The following is a 20,000-nucleotide window of genomic DNA, read 5'->3' as shown; positions in this document are numbered from 1 at the left end:
GATAGAACGATCACCCCAATGTACAGACTAAAGCTTGCCATGTGTCACCAAAGAGTCCCAGTGATCCACGGACTCATTAAGTCAAGCGTCTTGGAAAGGACGATGATAGAAAAGACGTACCGTCATCTCATGATTGTGTGCATAGGGGCAAACCCTGGGTTGACACGCGTCAACCACAAGTGACGGATAACGTGCGCCGTATTCTGTAATTATGGCTCCTGTCATGTCCCTCAAAAGTCATAACGTGCCTTAAAGACGCGGAGGTTGGGGGTACCAGAAAAGAGCGCCAAAAAGAAATTGAAAAAAGAGGATGGGCGAAAAAGGTAACCCACTCACAGGCCCAAAATGCCACCACGGGCCCAAGGAAAAACAACAAGTTTGTTTATTCCCATTAGGCCACTATAGTGACCTAAGGGAATGGTAGGGTACTGTTGATACGAAATATATCCCCAAGGCCCAAACTCAAAGACCCACTTTAAATAAGAAGCCTATGGCTCGCCAGAATGCCAATGCCCCCGAGCCCAACGCTTAGGGCATCTAAACACGATCATACGATCATGTTAGATACCAGACTAAGTATGCTGTTACGCGCCACATCTCAACAGTGTGCATGCATGATCACGTACCCCCTCAATCAAGGGAGTAGGATCATCCTTCCAACAACCTGGTCGGGTGGTTATCTCCCAAATCATAGAGCAATTAACTAAATATCTCCCAAAAGGAGTCTAAATATATAATATCCTATCTACTTGAATCTCCCATATTATCTCAAAGGATAATATCGATCTCAACCACTCCCATGAATCAAGGGAGTCAAGTGAAAGTCCCACTAGAGTTCAATCACTCACAACCTCTATAAAAGGAAGAGTCATCCCATAAGACAGATACGTACTCATTCTCTTACTCTTATTATTCTCTGTTATTATTATTCACTATTTTCTTATTTTATCACTCTTGTCATAATCAAACTCTCACTCAGGCATTGGAGGTAGCACGACCGCCACACCCCGCATCTCACGGTCTGTCACTACTGATCCTTTTTTGTTCTTAATAGGCTTTGAATCAAGTTGCTACCAGGGTTGACAATTGTCTCAATAGGTAGCAAAGGAGTTTTTGGGCTTTAGGGTAGGCAGTGATAAAGATTTGGAAGCCGTGGTCAAGAAGAAAGCAGTCAACGACGTCAATTCAGACACAGCAACCAACAGCGTCGGAAGCTTCAAGGAGGAGGAAGGGGATGTTGCAGGAGTTTAGGTGGGTGGCGGCGGCAAGACCCGCAAGGCCAGCTCCAATGACGACGACACCCGTGGATTTAGGGTGCGATTGTATTGACTGGAAGAACGAGGAGAATGATGATGCTTGGGGTTTGGGTAGAACGCGGTGTTGGTGGTGGGCGTATTGGGGCGGGGGAGAGGGAGAGAGGAAGAGAGTCATTTTTGGATGAGGTTTTTGGGTTTCGGATGATAGGATTGGATGGGATGGCCACTCTGAGTGGGAGCTGGTTTTGTTGCTTATGTGGCTCACCTTTCCATGTGTCTCCACGCCATTCATTCTTCTAGTGTTTTTTTGGATGTTGAAAAAGAAAATAGATCCACAATCCATCGTATCCTCCCAAGGATTGGGAACTTTATTTTGCAAGCCAAACTTCTTAAAAAGACAAATAAATTATGAACTGATCAGATTAGTTTGCTGATGATCGAGGATGGATGGGATGTAAAAGACGAAAAAATCCAGAGAATTTGGGGGAACTACATCCAAATGTAATAATACTGTAGTTGTTTGATAGGAGGTAGTATAGTAAATGTGTCATAGAAAAGCAAAGCGACACATAAGTGTAGGATGATTATTCTAATCCCACGAACTGAGAGGCCCAAATATTAGAAGAGCATGTATAGTATATAGATTGTTCTGAGAAACCATCATGAGCAAATTTCATCAAACACCGGCAATCTCTTTTTCTTCCTAGGACCATAAAGATCACTCTCAACATAGACATTCACGTCTTTCCTTGATGGAGGATTTCCAGTTGAAGAATGTGGCAGCACAACCTCAATGCCATCATCTTGGGGAGACCAGTCGGCTCCAGTGATACAAGTGGTGGAGAGGTTTTTGCTCCTGCATTCTGCTTTGGTGGGTGAGGCTGTTTGAGATGCTGCTGCCATGAACTGACAAACAAAGCGATTCTTTGGCCCGTGTGTTCCTGTTCCAATGCCACTGTATAGCTTGTGTGTCTGTGCCTTTACAAAATCACAACAGAAATACACAAATGCCCTTATTAAAGTATGTTAACAGTCAGATACAAGTAATCCTTTTGCATGCCTACCAACAAAATAAGAAAAAGAAAAAGAAAAGAAATGGCATTATATAACTAAAAGAAATATATATATTTTTTAATTTTGTAAATCTCAGCCATTAAAAGATGATGACTATTTCGATGTCATGATGAGAAATCAGAACCGTCCGATAATCGGTCAAAGTAAGAGATTAATTAGTGTGTAGGGGGGTGGGGGGAGCTGACCTGGCATTTGTCGCCGTAGGGGCAGCTTCCAGAATCCTCCCCGGAGCGGCAAATGTCGGTCTTGTAGAGACTCTTCCCACCAGACGACAAAGAAGAAGAAGACGTCGTGGAGCCTCCTGAAACGGTGACGGACCTCGCGAACCTTCCAGCCGGAATTGCCGAGGTGACCAGAATCCCATCCATAACCACTACGTCCTCCTCCACCTTCACTGGCGTGGAGTAGACGGTCGGCGACCTCGCCACCTCCAAGTTCTCCACCGGAGAGAGCGGCGCGTACTTGAAGGAGTCCGGAGACCCCGCGCGGAGGTACCTGAAGAGCGGCGACTCTCCGAGGTCGATGTTCTCGTTGTAGTAGCTGGAGCGGCCTCTTCCAAGAGGCGACAGGTTGTCCATCGATGCGCTGCCGTTTAGGTTGCTCCTGAGTCCAGGGGGCTTTGAGTTGCTGCTGTTACTGTAAAAGCCTTCCATTGGATGTTGAGTTTTCCTGCAATTCCGAAAATAAGATTCCGTGATTTTGCCTGAGACTCATGCCAAATCTCCTAAGGTTTCTTCCTCTCTCTCTCTCTCTCGGTGAAATTTAGGGATAAATTGCTTTTGGCTTTGCTTTTGAAATTAGGTTTTCAACATTTTGAATTTCCCGCGTAAATTATATTCTTCTATGCCATGGTAATACGGAGAGAAGACTTACGATCTGATAATTCCAGTCGTTTCAAATGAAAATTTAATGAATTAAACGAGAGAAAAATGAGACAAATCGTTGAATAAACAAGAGAGAGAGAGAAAGAGAGAGAGAGAGGAAAAACAAATTACAAAAACGAAGAACAATCTGAATTGCGCTGATTCACTTTCCAGTAGAAACATCAATGCTTTGGACGAATTTTGTAATAGGTACCGTTATAATATAGTTTAGATTATAACAGTTTAGCTAGTTGAGAAGGTTATAATACAGTTTAGTAGTTGAGAAGGTTATAATACAGTTTAATTAGTTGAAGTGTTAGTTGAGGGAGGATGTATAAATAGCCTGAATGAGAAAGTAATCTTGATAGACAATTGTTCATTGTGAACTTCAAAGTTACTCATTTGTTCAATAAAGATTCTCACTTCTTCTCTTCCATACTTTCATTCTTTTCTTACTTAGTTCCATTTAAAGTGTATTTCCATAACAGCACAGTTATTAGTGGTATCAAAGCCGTTCAATTCCATGGCCGTAAAGCTTTTCAAATTTGATGGGCGTAATGCATCAGCCTGGGTAAGGAATGCCAACAAATTTTTCTCCTTTGAACGAATACGTTTGCAATGGAGAGTGCCCTTAGCAGCATGCTACCTGGAAGGGGAGGCGTTATTTTGGTTCAAGAAAGCAAAAAGTTCGGATTTTGAGGCATGGGAAGAATTTGTAGAAGCCCTTCAAGCAAAATTTTCGCAAGAGTGGCAGCAACAACAGCGAGAAAATGTCCAAGAGTTAAGAATGGATTCCTTGGAAGCAAAATTGGAGCAATTGATGGGGATGGTTACAGCTTTAGGCAGGGAGACTGTTTGGAGAAGCCAGGAGGTGGGCAAGGAAGAGGTAAGAGTGCAACAATGGGGTAAGACTGTAGCTCTTGCCTATCATGGTCAGCAAGTTGGGAGACAGCAAGAAGAAATTAAGTCTCGTTTGAATGAGAATGTAGAGACCCAAGAAAAATTCAAGAAAGGAGCAGAGAAGTGTGACCAAACAAATCAAGAAGTCAAGGACACTGACAAGTTGGATCAAGAAAAAGAAGAAACAGAAAACAAGATGATGCAAGAAACAAATCCGGTTGAAGGTAATCAACATCTCTTCGACCAAATGATTCAACCAAGCCAAAAGGAGTTGAGCCTCTCAGAATCTATCGAAGTGAAGGTAATCCCAAATTCAATTTGTAGCACCAAATTCTTGAAAAAATTCCGCCCCTTTACCACCAAATTTTTGAAATTTCAACATAATGGTAAGACTTATCATGATGAAGATTACGTGTTTGATAAAATGCTGGAGTCGGAAATAGTGCTAATGAGGGATATGTGTTGGGATTATGAGTGGTGGGTGTTTAAGATAGGTTGGAAGCAAAAGACTGTACAGCAGGCTGAGATTGAATCTTGGAGTTCGTTTGTGTTTCAATACTCGAAGGAGGATGATGTGCATGTTGTTTTTTTGAAACATCGATGGCGCTGGAAGAAGAGAATGTGGACTGGGATGGAAGGGGCACAGTTGTCAAGCTTTGGACTGCATTTGGGCCTTGAGCTGCATTGTGTTTTTTGGCAGCTTTCTTTCAATTGCACACAACAACCGGTTGATATTGGAAGATGAAAGGACACACTTGTGAAGGCAGACACTAGTTTATTGCTTTTCTAAAGTAGAGGGACACATGGAGATCGTAGAGAAGCTTATGGGTAACAATGGTTTACAGCTGGTTCCAACTAAGAATAAAGACAAGCACATGCAATAGAGCTTCGAGAAGGGAGGAGTGTTATATGTGCCTTTTGTAATGGACTATTAGCCGTGTCTGAATTCATTTTGTTTCAAGTGCACCTTGTGGGCAAGCTGCTTTGAAGAGGTGAGTAGTGTAATAGGTACAGTTATAATATAATTTAGCTAGTTTAGAAGGTTATAATACAGTTTAGTAGTTGAGAAAGGTTATAATATAGCTTAATTAGTTGAAGTATTAGTTGAGGAAGGATGTATAAATAGCCTGAATGAGAATGTAATCAATATCTTGATAGACAATTATTTATTGTGAACTTGAAGTTTGACATACTTGAACATGCTTAAGAGGTTAAGTAACCCTCGAAGTTACTTAACTTCTTCTCACCTTTCCATTTCTTCTCTTCCAAACTTCCATTCTTTTCTTACTTGTTTTTATGGTGAACTTCTCGAACATGTGATAGATTTTGAATTTAGGTTGTAGAAACAAAAAAGAACTTTCAATCGAGCCTCACAATAAAAGATTCAAGCAATACAAGATTCATGAAATTCAGAAATGTGAAAAACAGAGAATCAACTGAAAATTTCAACAAAATAATCAACAGAAAATCAATCGAGTAGCAACAAACAATACAAAATTCATGAAATTCGGAAATGTGAAGAATAGAGAATCAGCTGGAAATTTGAAAAGAGTAATAAACCTCAGAGATAGCAAGCTAGGACTTTGAACAACAAAGAAGCTTTTGCTTTGATTGGACGCAGCTATAATTTCTCTGGTGAGCTTTCAGTGCAAACTAGGGACTACGATTTTCAACCTTTACAAAATGGGCGTGAATATATATACCGCCGTCTTATATATATATATATATATATTGCTCAAAATAAAACATATTAAAAAAAATAAAAAATAAAAATAAATAAATAAATAAATAAAACATACACGCATTCTAGGCTGTTTGGAGAGAGCGAAGCAGAGTTGAAAGAATAAAAAAAATAAAATAAAATAAAATAAAAATAATAAAAATAAAAAAAAAAAATAAAAAAAATAAAAGCACAACATAAAAACCCTATTCATTGACACAAACTATTTTATGAGTCTTTTGAACGTTACAAGCATATCCAACCTTATGCACAATTCACCATTGAAATCTCCCTAATTCACAACATAAAAAATGTACATCTTTTGAATTTATATCCCATCAATTGCATTCTTCAGATTACCCCCAAACAATGACATGAGACCCCCACCGTGGACTCTCCCCTCCGGAACCATAAACTCAAAGCTTTTGCTCCCACCATTATTGTCAATGCCAATGCCTTGCCCATCCATCCCTCCCCCCCTTGCCTTCTCAGCACTCAAGAAACTTGAATTTGATGACTTCATTGATGAAGGAACCAACACCTGCGGGGGTATGAGATGTTGCTTTTTCCCCGGCTTTTCCAACGACCCAATGCAGTTCGGGGCAACACTAACTCTGGAGGAAGAACTAGTGTTCCCAAACCTGCTTCCTGAAATTGAAGCAGCAGATACAAGACCATGGAAGAGCCCTGGTGCAATTAGGCCTCCCTTGTTTGCCTCCCACTCCTGCACCATGCTACTGTGAGCAGCACAAAGACCACTCTTGCCCCTTGCAAATTTCTCGCATTTTCCCTCTCCCCATGTGCATCTCTTTCCCCCACCATGCGCCTTGCAGAAATCTGTGCTCCCTTGTGCACTCTTCCCACAGTTTTCAAATTTGCACCGCTTCCCTCCCCCGTGCCTAACGCAACAATCTGTGCGACCACGTGCACTCTTTGTGCAACCTGCTACGACGCATCTCTTTCCACCACCATGGGCAACACAGTAGTTCGTGCCCCCATGGACACTCTTTGGGCAAATTCCACCACCATCAAAGAGGCAGCGCTTTCCTCCACCATGCCCCTTACACAATGGCGTGCTCCCTTCGGCACCTTTGGTGCACTCGGCAAATATGCAACGCTTTCCGCCACCATGTGCCTTGCAAAATACAGTGCTCCCTTGTGCACCCTTGGTACATTCCTGGTACTGACAACGGCGTCCACCCCCATGAGAGATGCACAAACCAGCTTGTCCTTCAGCGCTACGGGTGCAGCCCTCCACCTTACACCTCTTACCCCCTCCATGTCTAATGCAAAGGCCTGATTTGCCCCGCGCAGCCTTGTTGCACCCATCTTGATATCCACATCGTCGGCCACCACCATGTGCTATGCAATATTCCGTCTTCCCCTCAGCGCTTTTAGTGCAACCCAAGTACAGGCATCTCTTGCCTCCACCATGGGCCTTACAATAGGCGGTTCGGCTCTCAGCACCCTTGTTACACCCTTGTTTTTGGCATCTCTGTCCGCCCCCATGACCAATACAAAGACCAGATGCCCCTCGTGCTCCTTTTGTGCAGCCCAAAAATTTGCATTTCTTAAAATTGCTGCTGCGGTGGTCAGAAGATGCTCCTGTAGTTGCTTGCTCAGAGCTAGTGCCCACTGAGTACTCTGAGGTAGTGGATGGTTCATGGCTCGGCTGGGATTTAGCCCCAAGCTCTAGAACTTGAGTTTGGATCGAAACCTTGTCACTGTCCATTCTTGGAGCCAAAAGAAGTGATGGCATATACCCACCTGATTTCTTTGCTGAGGTAGAGCCTTCGTCAACAACAGGAATCATAAGATGATTATCTTCAGCAAATACTTGGTTTCGGAGAGAGAAGTTATTAATATCAGTCTCTGTTGAAACTGAAATATCAAGCACACTTGAAGAGTCGTTAGCACCTCCGGAAAGACTGAGTTGTAGGATTGAATCACCCCCAGCTGAAAACCTCTGAGGCAATGTTGTAGCTAATCCCTTGTTCTTCTTGAAGTCCACATTGTAATAACTATCAGAGTATGCACTTGGTGTTGGACCCAACCCAAGCACCAATCGGCAACTGTCATCAAAAGCATTGGGGAAGTTAACCCCAAGACTGTTCTGGTTACACCTAGATCTACCTGCATCGCCACCTCCAAAACCAAGGCAATTCAAGCGTAGGGTAGTGTCGCCGAAGGTGTCATTTTTTTTTAGTTCTCCATCATAAGATAAAAGAACCCCCTTCTTGTTCAGATCCATTCTCTTGACTCTGTGCACTACAGCTATGAAAATCCCAACTAAAAGAACACTTTTTACGATGTGCTACAAGCAGTCCGATATATCAGAACTAAATGAAAAAGTAGAAGAAATTCTAATATCCCACTTCCCCCACTAACAAAGCCAGATGTGTCTGATCTGTCCATCTTTAGTATATATCGGCACCAACAGCACAGAAGAATCTTTTAGTCAAAGCACATTAAGCAGTATCTGATAACATTTCTTGGATAGAACCCTTTAATAAGAATGGTTAATATGGATGTGCAGAGATCTTTGGAGCTTCTTGTGCTCCTAACTGAAAAACCATATAGCTTCATTAACCCTGGCAATAAAGAAAAAAGAAGACTGCATTTAAATCAAATAGTCAAATTGGGAAAAGAATTAGATATGAAATTTTTTTTCCACAATTGGTTGCAAAACAAGATTGTGGATATTCTAATTAATAAACTTTGGCATTATTCGAACTCAAAATCCTAAAATACAAAGTCACTTATAAACTTTTTCTGATTGATCCACAAACTATTAGCTAAGTTATTGAAAAATAAAATTCAGCTGAGTCATTAACCCCATTTAGCAAATCTATCAAAACTTGAAATCGCCGTCTCAATTTACTATCAATTCAAAACCACAAGACCAAGATCTAAAAGCATGGAAGCCTCATTCAAAAATATTGGAGTACAACCACATTATTTACATTTACAAGCCATGAATTATATTATGCACGCATGGAAGTATGGTCATTAGTCACCATAAAACTCAATCCGCTGTATGACTTCAGGACACCTTCCAATCCTTTAAGGGGTAGGGTAAGAGAGGTTATGAAGTAAAGAACAGCCGTGAAATGCTCCAAGGATACTAGAGTTCAATCTTCGACATAAAAACAACCCCAGAACTGACAAAAAGAAAAACAAAATTCTAGGATTTGCAGAAAAGAGGGCCTGTTTAGTAATGTTTTCTAATAGGGCTGGGCATCAACTCCATCGGAGTCAGAAATAGAGTTTCCGGCTTCGGTCTCCACCTGAGTTGGAGGCGTCGGAAAACCTCCGACTTCTCCACAGCCCTAATTTCCTAGCTGCCTCCGCCTCGATGAGTAGGCTTGGTTTTTTTTTTTTTTTTTTTTTTGAGAAATAAAATTAACTGTCATTAACCCCATTAGCCCTATATATATCTGGATCATTAGCCCTATAATTATATGACATGACTTCAACACATAAAAAGGTTTTTGTTTCCCTTGGACATTGAGCTCCACATAATAAAAATTCCATAACTGCCAAAACTGAAAATCTCCCAAAAAATCAAATTTACACCCTTTTAAAGTGGCTGCATTTTAACATAGTCGCACTAAAATCAAAATGGCCAGTATATGGCAGGAGTGCCTTACGAATGCATGTGGCATTGCTGGTAACTAAATAATAAAGAAACTTTATTTACGTTTCAAGTCACTAGTTATCAACAATCTGTAAACCTTTTACCAAGCATGTACCACATTATAAGGGCCTTCCTACTTCTGCTAAATGGTACAAAATTGGAAACTACTGCAGGCTTTCTGAAAATGTAGTTCATGTGCAACCGTCTAGGTCTCAGTCACTATTTGTTTAGAAATATTATCTGCCCATTTCTATCTATAGGTTCCTCCATATTATACAGATATTATATAAAAGAAAAATATCAGGTAACAAGGATGTCCTAGTTGTTCCTATGTGATGTTTCGCCACCAAGGAACATAAACTTCATAGATTGAACGAGAAGGCAGTTCAGCTTGCAAATTGAAATCAACAGGAGAAGGCATGATTTCAAGCCACATCATGTTACTGTTAGATAGGAAGGAATGATGGTATAAGCTGTTAACTAAACAAAATGATGTTTCGTATGTACGTACGCAGGAGTGTGATGGGACACGACTACATCAAAGAATAATTACGATGCTAATTTAATTCCATGCCTCATTCAACAAAGATGCATCCTGAGTTTCTTGTTAACTCTTATTAGCCTATATATTGCAAAGATAATGAGAGCTTACCATATAGAAATCAATCATAAAGTTGATGAAACAAATCATTAATCATAAGACAAGGAATAGAGAACTAGCTAAAGATGACTTTCACACAATGAGATAAATCCGTACTCATTGAGCAGCACCTCTTTATATACTTAAATAACATGTGCCAAAAAACAAGGAGTTGAAGGAAGATGTGGAGAATTTTGTATTCTTTCGTAGATATAGATAGTGCATAACTTCAAAAAAAGGAACCCAAATTTTTCTTTCAAAAGGGATATTGCAACAAAGCACTTAACTGGGAAGAAAACATACAGATTTTATATAAATTATTAAAGAAGAGGTAAACCTTCGGCAAAGACTTCTGACCTTCACTAACTTAACAGGAGAAAAAGCCACATCCATTTTGTTTGTACTGAGCAGTATGCTGTCCAGACCTGATAAATGCCAATTCTTCCTCCTGATTGTTAATTTGTTTTACTGATTAACAAGTGCACTCAACTGCAGATGGATGTAGCTTCTGAAGATTGTAATCAATCTTTTTTATTTCCTACTTTCTCTTTCCATCCTCAACTCTTCCGCTCAGTATCATCTTCAACAATGTATGCAAATCAGCTGAAAGCCCCCCACTAAGCAAATTTATGGCTGTTCTTCTGTGAAACTAGACCACATGAAAAGGTAAAAGCTTCAGACATGGAAATAAAACAAAAGGCACTTCCATATCTAAATATTAGTTCACCAACAGAACTTAGCCATTAATTTCTTCAAAACAAAAATAAGCCAAAAAAATCTTCCAGTCGACCTAAAATGAATTCAGTATATCAGATTTATTGGAATACTATTTTTTATTTTGGCAGAATATTATAACAAACAGAAGAACTAAAATTAACGCAAACTATTAACCATGGAAATTTCTGATAAATCAACATACTAACATTTGAGATCTATCCAAAAACCAAAAGCCCCTGAACACAAGAAAAATAAAAAAAATTAAAATAAAATAAAAAATAAAAAATAAAAAAAGAGAGAGACTCGAGCCCTATGAGCACCATATGAATTTTCAATGAACCCGATCAAGAAAAAAAACCAGATCAAATATGTTACCGGTTCAGCTAAGAATTTAAAACCCAAATCATTTACACCAACAAAAAAAAAATATAACAAGAACAAAAAACTTAAATACCATTAATCAAAAAATAGCAGATTAAAAAATTTCTGCAAAGATTAGAGTACAAAAGCTGAGAAGAGAACTGAGAATACCCAACAACCAAAAATGCTAACAATCCCAAACCACACAGTAAAAAAACCCAAGAAATCACAAATTTCAAACCCAAATATAACAAGTTTCAGCAAATGAAATAACACCAACAAAAGAGAAATAAATAATAATAATTATTATAAAAAGGACGAATAATTTGCAGTTATACCCTGATAATCAACTTACAGAAAATCTCCGAAAAGCTGGCGGATCTGTGAAGTGCCCGAAGTCATCCCGCTGCTGAAAGACCCAGGTGGAGAAGAAAAAGAAGCGACGAAAGCAGAGCGATTTGTAGCAGAGTGAGAAAAATAGCAAATACAACCAATCACGTAATAAATGAAACCAAATTGACTTGGGCGGCTCTATTTTCTCGTTTTTCTTATTTGGTCTTTTAAAAAATAAAAAATAAAAAAATAAAAATTAGAGGGGGCAGCCACTTGTTGTTTAGTCAAGAAGTGTGAAATACCAAACGTACCCTGATTTTAGTGCGCCCACAACTGGCCATGCATACTTTTAGTTGAGAAGGCCGTGTCAGGAAATGTCGGAATTGCTCTTCTTACAGGAATGCGATGTAGGGATACTGAAGAAGGGTTTTGTTTGTCTTTTTGCACCGTTTTTAATATATGTTGTCGTGAGCGTGGCGGAGAGAAACTAGTGGACGAGGGTGGAGTTTTGATGGCGCCCCAGATCACCATATATTTATTAAAACCGTCTGTGTTGGCGTCGGCTTACTTTTCGAGCCGCTGCACTCACATCAACGGCTTGGTCTGCTGAGAGCATGAGAGCCAAACCACTGACATATCTTACCAGATCTATATATGTTTATATATATAAGGCTGGAACCAAAATTTTGAAAGTGGGAGACAAAACAAAAAAATTGGGGACTCGAGCCTCCAAACCTTGTGTTAGTTCTGCTAGGGAGAAAAACTTGTTTCATACATCAGAACAGAAAAAGAGAGAAATATTTTTTTTTTACTATAAAACTTGAGGAGGGTGAAAGATAAGTTTTTCTCTCTTAATTAACCATTTTATATTCATAAGCTATTTTATTACTACGACTTGGGAAAAAAAAAAAGAAGCATTTGTTACTATATGTCCTTTCACACACATCCAGCTTGAGCATTGTAAAAATAAATGTAATTTTATTGTTATATATTAACTTTTTTAATATTTTCACTTCTTTGTGCAATGTGAAAAGCCACATTAGTCATAAACCAAGAAAGAATTTGATTTGAGAGAGTTCTCAGAGTAGACTTTAATACTTCAACTTGTCATTTGAGGGGTGAAAAAGTAATTTGGCAGATGAAAGGTGAAATATTAGGAATAATAGTGGATTTAATAGTGTTTTTTTTTTTTTTTAATTTTTAAAAACTTTTGGTGTCCACCCAAGCTTAGCATGTATGTGCTTTGGCCCCTATGCTATACATACTCTCATTTTCACATACTTATTTTTTCATATTCATATATGGCTTTTAAAACTATCATTGGATTTATGATATATCTTTATTGAATTTTAATCCAATTGTGATTTTAAGAATCACTTATGAGTTTTAGAAAATTGGTGTAAAAAAGTGGAAGTGTGTGAGACTCATTCTTTATCTTTAATGTTTGGTTTCCATCTTTTGCCCCTTCTTATCCCATCTTGGTACAATAAATGAGCAAATTTATCATTGAATTTGTGAGACTCATTCTCCTAACCATTTTTTTTTTAATTGATTCAAATCCACCATTGGATTTGTAGGTTTACATGTGGGTAACAGGTTCTACGTATTCAATGATAAATTTAAAATAAAGTAAGTATGAAGATGGTTGAGAGATGGTGACGAGAATGAGGCATAGTATTTTTTTTGATGAAACATATGGACAAGAGACGGAGAAAATATAAATTTTGATCTAATAGTAATTTTAACAGTCGATGTGAGGATATACATCTATCAAAGTAATTTTTTTTTTTTATATATATATAAATAATAAATAAGGGAATCAAATAATTATATCTATCAAAGTACTTTAACTTTAATCTTTTTAAATATATTTATTCAAGAAATAAAAATGTTGATTCATGGAAATTTTTAACTATACAAAATAAAATTTATTCATTTTAGAAATTTTTACGAATTTCTTAGTTCTTATCCATACAATGAAAAACAATATTGGGAATACCTCAAGCAGATTGATTCAAGTTTAGTAAGGGTTCGTTCGAGATTGCGGTTTCAATAAGTACGATTTTAAAAATTACGTTTTTAAAAATTGCGTTTTTGAAATCGCTACTTTTTAAAATCACAAAGGCACGTGGTAAACATGTTAAAAGGTATTTTTTTTATCAAATATTTGTTATGTGAAATCATGATTTTTGTTTAAATTCGCTCATTTTTAAATAAGCACAACTTAGTCTGCTTGTAGAAATCGCTTTTTTTTTCTTCCTATTTTAGATTAAGTGCTTTTTAAATCGCAATGCAAAACGCGTTACATTTTGCGATATCTTTTAAAAACACAGATTATTCTTGCGAAATCACAATCTCAAACACACCCTAAATCATGAATCATTCCTAATCCTACAACCAGAATCTAAATTGTTTGTTTAAGGTTTCCAAGCCAATAATACTAAAAAAAAAAAATTAAAAATTAAAAATTAAAAAATTAAAAAATTTTCCCCTTGTCCAAGCGCCTCTGTGAATTTCAAAAGGAAAACAAAAAGATTTTTGTACATAATCTTATATTAAAGGATTGTGATAGCTTCATGAGAAACCTTTTATTTTATTTTATTTTAGCTTAGCAGAGGAAGACCTGTTTGGTATAATTTTCAAAAAATATTTTAGGTTTGTGTTTTGAAAATTATTTTCGGAGAAAAAAAAAAATTGAAAAGTGTTGTCTATGTGGTCATATCCAAGAATTCATTTGTGTAACTGAAAAATTGTTTCTGAAAAGCAAACAATTGAAAAGTATTTCATTTTTAATCTTTCCAAACATAGAGTAGAACCCAAAAAAAAAAAAAAAGTTTGGACCCGCTAGAAATTAGCCTTCAAAAAGCTTGCTCGGTGCTTACAATATGACTGATACAATCGTGAATGATATCTCCACAGAACTATTCCTCTTTATAATCTAATGTTGATCTTGCCAAAGTATGAGCAGCTTCATTCGCCATTCTCCTCACGTGACACACCTTCCAACATTGGATCCTTTGAAGTAGCATTTTTGCATCCTGGACTACATGTCCAAATCTATTACGGCTTTCCCCCTCTTTGTTGAAAGCGTTTACAACCTTCAAGGAGTCTCCTTCAAGAATAACCTTAGAACAGCCCAAACTCACACACAGTTCCGCTGTTTTCCATGCCGCCATTGCCTCAGCAGTGGAAGGATCCGTAATCTAAGGCCTAGATGCTTGAAGTGTTGCTACTACTCGCCCAATATGGTCTCTCGCCAATATGCCCACCCCTATCACATGTCAGTGCACATCAATTGCAGCATCCCAATTAAGTTAGACAGTACCGTTTAGAGGAGTCTCCCATTGCATCACTATATGGGTTGGGATTTGCCGTGGCCTACTATTTTGGTGTTGCTTTGCTTTAAGGAAAGCTTCTATCTTGTCAGACCCAATTTGATTGACCTTCAACGATGAAGTGAACTCTCCTTTAAATACAAACTTATTCCTCCGTAACCATATATGACGTGTAGTAACTGCCACTTGTAACATCTCCTCTTTATCTAGCCTTCCCATAAGAGCTTCCAGGATGTTCATAAAAGCATCCTCATTGCTAGTAATTTTTTGAATCATCTTCTTATTCTCCAACCACACATCTTTTGCAGACCTACAACTCCAAAGGATGTGCCTAGTTGTCTCTGGATAAAGGCCACAAATTGGGCAAAGAGGGCCCTCAGCTATGCCATGCTTGAAAAGGTTTTCTTTTGTAGGGAGAATATTATTATAGGCTTTCCACAGGAACATTTGGACAACTTTCAGGTCTCGGAGCTTCCAAATCTCCTTCCATAGAGCGTTATTATAACCCATGTTGGAACTACTTCCCTGCTCCATCATAATATTCTCCTTTTCAAGGTGATATGCACTATGCACCAGAAGTCACCGCTTTTATTTCCTATCCATACCAGTTGGTCACATTGGGTTTTCGGGCAAATGGCCATACCACATATCCCAGCTGCCTCGTCCTCATTAAAATTCTCTCACACTAGGGGAACATTCCACCAGTGTGTGTGATCTATTAGGTCACATAACTTAGCCTCACGGCCTAGAACTCGAATCGAAGATTGTATGGAGTGTGTTCTGGGGGTGGGCATCCAATGATCTTGCCATATTTTAGTGGAACATCCATCTCCCACATGCCATACTAGTCCCGCCTTGAGCAACATTTTTGCATTCCAAATGCTCCTCCACACATATAATGGTTTTCCTCTTAAGGGGAAGTCCAAAAAATTTCCATCCGGATAGTATTTCTCCTTATAAATTTGAGCCACTAGGGAGTTCTCATTGTGCATCAATCTCCACCAGTGTTTGGCTAATAAAGCCAGGTTAAAGCATTCCAAATCCCAAAATCCTAGGCCCCCTTTTTCTCTAGCTCTCCCCATCCGATCCTAACTCATCCAAGCCATCTTCGCATCATTCTTCTTATGTCCCCACCAGAATTTAGACATCATGGTGTTTATTTCCTTGCAAAGAGTTTTTGGGAGCTAAAAAATGCTCATAGTGTATGTAGGTATTACTTGAATAACTACCTTCAAGAGCACCTCTGTAATGACCCTAATGGGAAAATCAATTAACTAGTAATTGACCCCATGGTTCATCTCCCAGCCCTATCCCTCATGGGACAAGATTCAGGGATCATAATCTCCTCCTAAACGAGAGAATTCAGCAAAAGACTTTTAAACTATAGGGAAGGAGAATAATGATAAAATAACCACACATCCATACACCAGAATAAACATAATACCTCATATCGTAAAGATAAGTCATCAAATGTATCGGTCATCAGATCATCATCAGAACAAAATATTATACTCCCAAATGATAACTATCTTACAAAATATCAACAGGTCAAATCCTAAGCTTTAGTAGGGCTAGAGAAATAATAATTTCCACCATATCTGCTTGGGTAGTTCCTCCATCATCCCACATGGACTTCAACCAGACTGAGTTCATATCCTCAAAAATGACTCGGATCAGGTTCTGTGCAATCACCCATGTCGGATCCGAAGGCATCCTCGTCTAGGCTAGCTAAACTAGGCAATTATTCGTAACGAAGGGAAAAACATAAAAACGAAGGGATAAGTCTAAAGACTTAGTGAATGTTAATGCACATAATATCCATGCTAGTTTAGTGATGAGCTTTATTTGATAAAGTATGTAGCAGTTTAATCATGACGGTTTTCCATAGGTGCGATATATATATATATATGATACGTGCTTATAATCATGAGTAACAGTGATAGTTAAACAGTATGGTTTACCTGAAATATTACCCATTCTCAACAGGGTTGGCACTGTCTCGATAGACCTGTAATACAATACCGGTGCCCTGGATATTGTACGCTACCGTCCATAACACTAATGTCACGACTGAGTCCAACCTCGGATAACCCACACCACTAATGATCTACGTCTTGTAGTGACCACCCGTTAAGGCTGCTATTATACTAATTACCCACCTAAATTAATAGGCGAATAATTGGTACGTTTTACTTGCAAGTGTACAAGATCAAAACAATAGCATAGTAGGCAAATACAAGATCATTCTCACAAGGACTGTGTAAATTATGTTTAAAATGATTTTCCAAATTTAATGTCTAAATGTCACAAATTGAAAGATTTAATTGAAATAATAAGAATGAAAGGGTTGGGGTTTTGACCTCCACCACTAATCATACTCAATTAAGATAAACAATATGTCAATGCTACAATCATACCCATATACTTAATGCTTGTCAACCTAAAGGCATGATATCTACTCCTTAAGCTATTGACCTCTCTAAGCAACGAATTAGGCATGGTATCTACTCTAATTATTTTCTTTCTCAATGGATTTAGCATGGTATCTACTAAGTTGTTCTTCAAGAAAGTATAAATCTATGAAAATCGACAAACACATGAAGCCTAGGGCATGATATCTACTTCCAGTTTTCCATGTTGATTAATCCAAGAACCCGTGATAAGGTTCTTTTGTCACTTTATTAAGCTCCGGACTCGGTCATCCAAATTGACTTAAATAAAAAATCCAAGCACATGCCTATGTTTATCAAGCATATCCATATAAGAAATTCAATCAAATAGGAAATAATCAAGTTAAATATCCCAAAATATAACTACAGCAAATGCGCCAATATTGAGATCCTAAAGAGACATGATTAGGGCTTCAATCTAGTCCCTAACAAAGGTTTAGTTACATATAATGAAAATAAAAAGAAAAATAAGAAACCGAAAATGCTTCTTGACTTGAGCCTCCAATTCTTCTCTAATTTTTGGTATATCTTTTCTCAATGCTTAGAGGTCTATTTATAATGATTAGAAGAACCCTAGTAGCCCTAGAAACCCTAGAAAAAATTGTGGGTCAGTCTCCTAATCCAAAAAGGAGACTGAAAACCCAATCTCAAGTGAAAAAGGAGTCTGGTCGCATCTTGGGCGCTCGAGTGCGCTCGATCCCATAGTTTTGCACTCGAGCTTGGCTGCTTGTGCGATTGAGCGCGGATACGCTCGATCCTAATGTTCATGCGATCGATCCCACAACATCAACTTTCCCCCCAAATTGTCCTTTAAGCTTGGAACTTTTCAAAAATGTTTTATTTTCTTCAAAAACATAAAAACTGCAAGAAAACACAAAAACAAACAAAATCTCAAACTATAACAAAACTAAGAGCTTAACATATGTGAATTAAGGGGGTAGAATGTGTAACATTTAACACTTATCAACTGCGCCGGTCATGAAACAACCATTGGATCCAAGGCTCATATAACAACACACACATTTGACCATAAAGTTAACTTGTATAGTAAGCTCATAGCTGTTATCTCGTACGTACCGGTGTACCATGTCATACAATGTAATTTATCTTATCTGTATTTTACATGCATGCTTTTACAAGTCTCACTTTCGTTAACATGTTAAGTACAACGTTTTTCACAAATGCTAGAGTTCATGTGCAACAGAAAATATGTTTCTGTGAGAGTTTCAAATATGCATGTTTTGGTACTCAAAATAGACGTGCAAATGTGGAAAAATAAATTGCGAGCATTATGTGAGTTAAAAGCCACATGGGTCGATTAAAGTCTCTGAGTAATCCTCCAAGTAAACTCCACCAACATTCACAAAATCTCACCACTCTCACAAAACCAAAATGACAAAGTTTCCCTAAGCTTCTGGGGTGGAGAAAATCAAATGGGGTGGAGGGGTATTTATAGGGGATGAGTTTGACGGCAAAATGGTGAATAACTAGAAAGGGGCGAGCGCTCATGTACTGTTGCTCAGAGGGGTTAGGTGGTAGGTGACATGCACAGATAAAAATCAGCGGTCAACAAAAGGTCAACGAGTGCTCGACCTGGTCTCCACACGAGCGTTCATGTACGGTTGCCAAGCGAGCGCTCGTGTGTGGTCCCCCACATGAGCGTTCGTCTATTGTAGCTCCGAGATCCAAAAATTTTAAAAATACCCTTCCTGGTATTCCTAGTGACCCAAAGCCCAATTAACCTTCTAATTAAGTTGTCTTAAGCCTAATTGATTATTTGGGTCACCACAACCTCTTTGCCTGCTTGTGTCATAAATTTTTCTTTCCACCCATTAATTCTATCCCATATCCTCCCTTTTATGCATGTAAATGCACTTACTCTTGAGCAACCAATTAGAGCTGGTAACCCCAAATATTTTTCAAACCTCTGAGTGGAGCTTAACTCAGCTACAGAAAGAATATGTGCTTTCGTCTCTAGGTTGGTGTTTCAACTGAATAATACAGAGGTCTTTTCTTTATTCAACTTTTGCCCCGAAGTTTTCTCACAAATTGACAGAATGTCCTGGATCCGAATCCATTCGAAAGTGTTTGCTTTACAGAAAAGCAAACTGTCATCCACAAAGAATAAGTGATTTAATCGCATACCACCTCTAGTAATGGGAAGCCTTGTTATCCATATGTCCCGTTCCGCCTGATTGATGAGTGAAATTAAGCCTTTTGCACACAATATGAAGAGATATGGAGACAACAAATCCCCTTGACGAATCCCCCGTGATGGGAGGATCTTTCAATGCGGTAGCCCATTGATTAGCACCGAATAGGACACTGTTCGTACACATTTCATTATCATAGAGATCCACTGATTTGCAAACCCAAGCCTCTTCATAATTGCTTCCAAAAAGTCTCATTCAATTCGATCATAAGCCTTGCTCATACTCAGCTTTAGTGCCATAAAGCCTTCTCTACCCTTCATCTTTGCATCCATAGAGTAGAGTGCCTCAAATGCTACCAGAATGTTGTCTGTAATCAGTCGAGCTAAATAAATGCACTCTGGGTGGGGGAAATGATAGAAGGCAAAACCTTCTTCATTCGATTAGTTAACACTTAGGAAATAAGTTTATATAAAACAGTACATAGACTAATAGGCCTATCTATGTTCTTTAATGCTAGATGGGGTTTTTTTTTTTTTTTTTGGGGACCAGTGCTATGTAAGTA

The 20,000-nt window shown here is 38.4% G+C and overlaps 3 protein-coding genes across 7 annotated transcripts; 1 reads left to right on the top strand and 2 right to left on the bottom strand.

Annotated features, from left to right (window-relative positions):
* Window positions 1–1,762: 1,762 nt before the first annotated feature.
* On the bottom strand, window positions 1,763–3,333 carry LOC132177069 (uncharacterized). The gene is made up of 3 exons (XM_059589283.1): window positions 3,326–3,333; window positions 2,516–2,999; window positions 1,763–2,234 (listed from the first exon to the last, which is right to left on the bottom strand). Exons 2-3 carry the CDS (start codon window positions 2,981–2,983, stop codon window positions 1,917–1,919), a joined length of 786 nt encoding a protein of 261 aa, XP_059445266.1. The 5' UTR covers window positions 2,984–2,999; window positions 3,326–3,333; the 3' UTR covers window positions 1,763–1,916.
* Window positions 2,969–5,339, top strand: LOC132177068 (uncharacterized). The gene is made up of 2 exons (XM_059589282.1): window positions 2,969–3,059; window positions 3,666–5,339. Exon 2 carries the CDS (start codon window positions 3,717–3,719, stop codon window positions 4,836–4,838), a length of 1,122 nt encoding a protein of 373 aa, XP_059445265.1. The 5' UTR covers window positions 2,969–3,059; window positions 3,666–3,716; the 3' UTR covers window positions 4,839–5,339.
* A 659-nt stretch (window positions 5,340–5,998) lies between these two features.
* LOC132177066 (uncharacterized) lies at window positions 5,999–11,671 on the bottom strand. Of its 5 annotated transcripts, none has more exons than XM_059589277.1 (3): window positions 11,506–11,671; window positions 10,428–10,739; window positions 5,999–8,404 (listed from the first exon to the last, which is right to left on the bottom strand). In XM_059589277.1, exon 3 carries the CDS (start codon window positions 8,062–8,064, stop codon window positions 6,142–6,144), a length of 1,923 nt encoding a protein of 640 aa, XP_059445260.1. In that variant the 5' UTR covers window positions 8,065–8,404; window positions 10,428–10,739; window positions 11,506–11,671; the 3' UTR covers window positions 5,999–6,141. The 5 variants fall into 5 exon arrangements, with proteins under 5 accessions (XP_059445260.1, XP_059445264.1, XP_059445261.1 ...); XM_059589281.1 differs by having other exon boundaries at window positions 5,999–8,377; XM_059589278.1 differs by having other exon boundaries at window positions 10,448–10,739.
* Window positions 11,672–20,000: the final 8,329 nt, after the last annotated feature.

The sequence above is a fragment of the Corylus avellana genome, chromosome ca4 (genome assembly GCF_901000735.1).
Source record: "Corylus avellana chromosome ca4, CavTom2PMs-1.0".
Classification (NCBI taxonomy): Eukaryota; Viridiplantae; Streptophyta; class Magnoliopsida; order Fagales; family Betulaceae; genus Corylus; species Corylus avellana.
This window is presented reverse-complemented; position numbering and strand designations above follow the sequence as displayed.